The 5,826-nt window shown below is 38.3% G+C and overlaps 1 protein-coding gene across 6 annotated transcripts in view; it reads right to left on the bottom strand.

Moving 5' to 3' along the window:
* The window catches only part of wdr45b (WD repeat domain 45B), a 37,679-nt gene that overhangs the window by 16,840 nt on the left and 15,013 nt on the right, over positions 1-5,826 (bottom strand). For 4 of the 6 annotated variants that reach the window (XM_042342505.1, XM_042342500.1, XM_042342503.1 and 1 more), the window contains exon 10: positions 4,749-5,524. In XM_042342505.1, coding sequence (XP_042198439.1) covers positions 5,418-5,524 — 107 coding nt within the window. In that variant the 3' untranslated portion in view covers positions 4,749-5,417. The remainder of the gene's footprint in view (positions 1-4,748; positions 5,525-5,826) is intronic. The other 2 variants (XM_042342502.1, XM_042342501.1) reach the window with 1 other exon arrangement.

Raw genomic sequence — 5,826 nt, 5'->3', positions numbered from 1 at the left:
TGTCCATGTAATCAGGGTTACACATCCTCCAGTAGTAATCTGCACAAGAGACAATCTCCAGTGTTACAGCTGAAATCAAATGTGGAAGCAATTGTTTCTAAAATCAGTAAAGCAAAATGGCCATTTTATATTACTGTCTTATTCAGTGGGACGCATGTCGTACTCACATTTCTGACCTATTCATCATAAGAAGCTAATGGGCTGCAAAATACTTACTCGGGGTAGCAGCCGGATGGAGAAAGAATGTTCTCATAAGAACATTCTCATGCACAGTCGAGTTGGACCACCCCAAAGCTTAGCCCAAGAGGGAACGAGTAAGTCTACTCCAGCCCCCCTGATTACAGAGAGCTCTGAGCGAGTTCCTGGGAAATTGCTTTCTACTGACCTCCAAGAGAAAGTAGGGGCTGCAGAGTGGAGGAGCTTGTACCCAAGTCCTGAATAGCAGATTGGGAACAGATTAGTGAAGAGGGAACTGAGCTGCAGTGGAGGAGGGGCAGGAGAACTATAATTTGTCAGAACCAATGAAATGATCGACACCAACACTCTGGATTTGTGACCTGTTCGTACTGAAGTTCTAATACGACACTGAGGTTTTACTAATCATGTTCAAAACGTGCCTTTTAAGAGTGATAACCAAGCTGTCACTGCCACCACCCCTCTCTTGTGTCTTCCTCTCATATTCTTCTCTGCGCCCCACCCCCCAGCAGTGCAATCTGAATCTCCCTTTCCCCCACCCACCAAGTGGTTTCCATTTCCCAGTGTGTCTGCGTATGCCTGAACCACTTCTTGGTTGACCCAAGATGCGAATACTGTATGGAATATAATAGTTAGGTTTGACTCGAGTCCAATTGGACCCAATAAATCAGAAATCTATGTCTGTGCAGTGACCTCTCCAGGCTTACCTTCCCACTTGGATTTTCTCATCTGTGAAACACACTGAGCTGGTCATCTTACATGAAAGGTGCAATATAAGTGCAAGTTATTATAGATGAGGTTGAGACTGGGATAAATCTGTGGTCAGTGATTGGTTTGGGAGCTTTGCTGCTAAATGAGCCTAATTATTTAATCTGGTTTTCCTTTTAGGACATGAGCATAGGTGGAGTCTTGTAGCTCATTGTTTAGAGCACTCGCCTTGCAAGTGAGACCTGGGTTCGATTCCCAGCAGAGCGAAATGTTGGGCAAGTTTCCTTACTCCACACTCCTCTGTTTATCTAGCAGTAAGTAGGAACCTGGTTGTGGATCACTTTTCTGGGGGTAATAGTTCCTTATAAAAAATAATGAATTGGTCACTTTAATCCACAACTGTTTGTGGGCCACTGCTGTGCCCACGTGGCTGCCACATTTTGCCCACAAAATATAGTCAATTCATTTTACAGTATATTCTGTGAAGCTCTTTGAGACATCTCGAAAACGTGATAAAGCGCTATATCAAATGCAAGGATTATTATGCGCAGTGGCTCATTGGTTTTGTTTTCATTAGATCAATTTACATGTAAACTAAAGTGTCAACTTGTCCACATACCTTTAATGTTTGAACTAAGTTTAATAGGTTTGTCTTAACGCACACAGTAAATTCTTGTGGCTTTTTTGTTCAATGCCACTTAGAGCAAAACAGAATCATGTTCACGTTATAACAGTTTTAATACTTGAAACTGAAACAGTCACAAGATGTCCAGAACAATATCTAGTTTGTGTGTATTTTCAGAAGAAAATAGATTTCAGTCTTTGCACATTGGAAAGTTGAAGTCATTTATATTACGATTTCATTGTGGGTGGGTACATTCTATTGATGGTTGTAAATATGTGGATTATTGTGTAAAATTATTGATCATCAGTCACACAGTGGCTGGGGTGAGTGTTGAGGTTTATTTGGACCTGACCATTAGAGCTACCAATCACCCAGCTAGGGCTGACCCAATTAATAAAAAAAACTTGCACTTGATATAGCGCCATATGTTGTTGAAGTGTAGATTGTATATTGCAGGCAATTTAGTGGTATATTTAATATTTATTACATTGACTGGACCCCCAGTTGTACCAGAGTGGAAATCTCTGTCCTTATCCTGACTCCCGCCACCATAAAGTCGGTTCCTTCATGGTTAGAACCTCAGGTTTTGCCTTCTTTATATAAAAAAAAGTAGAATTTTACAGCATAATAAGGCTTCTCTGTCCTTTGTGCCAACTCACTACTGGCCTGAGTATTTAGGACAACCTGTAAAATATATAGTTTCTTGAAGGTTTATGAATTTGGTTTCTATCTGTTTTCAGGGCAGCATTCCATGTCCTACTAACTAAATAATACCACTTGCTCCTTTTTGAAAAAACATTGTTTTTGTCAAAAACTAAGCCAGATTTAAACTTAGTTTTTACTGGGAATAAAGTCTCAACACAAAACTGAAAATATCACTTGGAATACAGGGCGGCTTCTTACGTTTCACATTAAGAGAAGACCAAGCTTCCCAAAAGTTCAAGGCAGAAAGAGGGACCTTTCCTGACCTGGCTAAATAGCACCAGCCAGGTCTCCTTTAAGTAAGGTAATGCATGTAGCCATTGCTTTTCATCAAGTACAGAAACCCACAGCGATGAAGACTTGGATTGCTACTTTTTTTATTAAAAAAGACATGAATGAAGGTAGGTAATTTTCACTCATTGTCTTCACTGTTGTGCTTAAAACAATATGTTTCTTACATAACGACTTTTGTTGCGCAGTGGCCGAAATATTTATGGTTTTGTAGGCAAAGATCTGACCCTGTGTCTCTCTCATAGCCTGTCATTATCCTGAATTACATAAACTCAGAATCAGAGTCCCTGCCCTTCTGCAACACTTGACAGCATACAACCCATCAGAATTAAATAAGAGCCCAATAAATAGATTTTCTGACCTTTGTTGGCAGAGCAGTGTGCTCCACAAATGTGGGCTCTAAAGGATATGGCTTTGCCTTTGGTTACTTTCTGTTGCCTTAAATTAAAAAAAATCCTTTTGTACTGAAAGAGGGAGTAATGGTTAGTCACCACATGATGCTTACAAGATCTGTGTTTCTGCCCTCCACCTCGTACAGAGTTCTCTGAATGACCTGCAAGTGGCCAGGCTATTAAACAAGGAACAGATTCTCAGCACTTCTTAGAATATTGGGAATAGTTAAACTCCTACTGTAATTAGTCTCTTATACAGACAGCAATTAAATTACAAAGGGCTCAGGTCTAAAATCAGGTTCCAAAAATGTTTGGAATAGCTTATAAATTCCCCCAAGAGGCCAAAGGTGATAGGGCATCTCGTCTGAAACTGCTAAACACTTCTTAAAAAGTTATCTGAAATGTGGGAAAGAGACATTTCATACCTAGAAGTAAAGTTAATGTAGCAGAGATTTAATGAGTTTTAATTCTGAAACTGATTTATTAATGTACTATTGGTGACATTTTTATTAGTGCATTGAAATATCAAATAAAATACAGACTATGAACAATATGATGGCTCTAGACAAGTTAATACATGTGAAAATGTAAAATGAAGTAAAATGTAGATGCAAATGAACAATTCACACAATATGTACATCATTCTTGCTCAATTTACACATTCCAGAAATGAGGGGAACATATGCTGGTATTAGGAAAGCATGGTGCATTGACGTTGCCTCAAGACACGGACGGTGAAATATAACCAGTTTATAGAACATACTGAAAAGCGATACCGCCTAGGCCTGTTAGTGAGTTAGCAGTAATAGCAAATGCAAATTGTACATTTCCTGAAGATTCTTACAAAAAATTAATATGCATTTTCCAATATGCTTGCATGCATCTGACTTAACTACGCTCTTGCGTACCATGGCAACTACAGTGGGAAAGGGAGTTAGTGTCATGTTAATGTCAGTTATATGTGTGCCCTTTAAATCCATAGAATTTGGCACTCAATTTACAGGATTAGGTCAAACTCAGAACTATTGTACCACTAGAAAGTGGATTTAATTATTTGTTTTAGTAAATCTACACATTAGGTTGAAAGTTAACATATGGGTTTGAAAGGGAGCAATCTGCCTCAAACATGAAAAAACAGCATCACCATATTTTGGCAGAGTATCAAACATCAAAAAACATTTATAACAAACCAGTTATACCCTAAAACTAACTGCCACAGATTTGGTTCAGCATTTAAATAAAATCCACAAAATGAAAGAAATCTTGTGCATATGAAAACACTGGAAATGTGAACAACCAATGTTTAAACAATGCTGGGATCGTCTGCTAACAGCTCTGAGCTCAGCAGAGTTGAAAACTACAGAAAGTCTCCACGGTCACTTCCCAAGATTTTAAATGGGGGGGGGGGGGAAATCAAGTTCAGTTTTTTGTTTTATAAAAATTGGCCCCAGATACCAATGTGAGACTATACCTTACAGACTAGGAAGGCACAGTCACAGTTAACAACATTCCTCCCGACGGGGGAATGGAGCCAAAAGAAAAGCTGGATGACCAGCAAACAACAAGCACGAGCATCACCTTAAGAAAAGACAATTGGGATGGAAAATATTCCAGGCTTAAAATAAAAAGGCAAAAATTATTTTAAGCATTCAATGGATAAAGCCTGCACAAGAGTTGTTCCCACATTATTCATATTGGGTGAAAAGCCTGTAACTGCACACAGGACTAAATGAATGTTTGAAAAACATCCACCTGTTCATCACATGCGAAGAGAAATACACATCTAAAAAGCAATTCTGAACAGCCTTTTACAAAGATCAACATGTGGAACTTACACTCTGGTCTGCAGCTGAATCTGGTAGTTTTGGAACTGCAGATAATTCTACGAAACTGGGTCCAGTAACTGAGCATCCTGTCATTTTCTTTAATAGTGCAATGATGTTAAATTGGAGGAGGAAAAGCAATCTATAATAAGAATTCATCTTGCAGTTAACTTAGTGTTGTACAATTCAATCTGCAATTTATCCAAACTTTTACCAGGTTTGAAATGCAGCACTGGCTGCCTTAACCTTATGCTTTAGGATTGTGTGCCCAGCCACCAAACAGTTCAAAGTCAAAGGAAGTCTAACTTCAGAATTCTTACCTTAAACATCCAAACAATCTCACAAAGTTTAAACAGGTTTTTTTTTAAATATATATAACATTTGAAGAGTGGATGACTTACTTGTGAACACTGAAATGAAGTGTTTTCTGTACATTTTGTCTTTCTATTAAAAGTAGATCTTTTTCCCCAAAGCTACCATCATTTCAGAATCATGAGCAGAGTTAGAAAATTGGAGAAAACAAGCTTTCTGTACATCACCCTTCACTGGAGTCCTGGTATATTCCCTCCAGTTTTCACTGGAAATAATTACGCTCAATGACGTAACACTTCTGTCCTCTTGCAAGTAGCGTGTTACAGCACAGCAATACGCAGATTGAATTGTAAATTGTTTATTTGCTGATCATATCTTGTCATCTGTCATTTCCAGAAACTGAGCATAAACATCCCGAGTGCATTCACCTTTGGGGTTGAATAAAAATCTGTAGTAGCTGCCATCAGCACAGATTGCTGTAACGAGAGGGGTCAATATAGGTTTTAATCTAACTTTAAACACTGGCCCATTTATATTCTGTAAATCTATTCAAAAATATATTTTTCATGAGATTCAGCAGTGACCAGTTAGTGATTTATGTAGCCTGGAGCAGATAATGTCCCACATTTTTCATCCCATTATACCTGTTCATAAAGTATTAGCTCAATTTCACATTGTTTAGTATTTTGCATTACTAGCAGCTCTTTCTAAAATTCAAATGCCAACTTCTTACAGTACTTCACTTTTCTACAACCATCAAGATTTCTCATCACAATAT

This window comes from Callorhinchus milii, unplaced genomic scaffold (genome assembly GCF_018977255.1).
Source record: "Callorhinchus milii isolate IMCB2004 unplaced genomic scaffold, IMCB_Cmil_1.0 Scaffold20, whole genome shotgun sequence".
Classification (NCBI taxonomy): domain Eukaryota; kingdom Metazoa; phylum Chordata; class Chondrichthyes; order Chimaeriformes; family Callorhinchidae; genus Callorhinchus; species Callorhinchus milii.
This window is presented reverse-complemented; position numbering and strand designations above follow the sequence as displayed.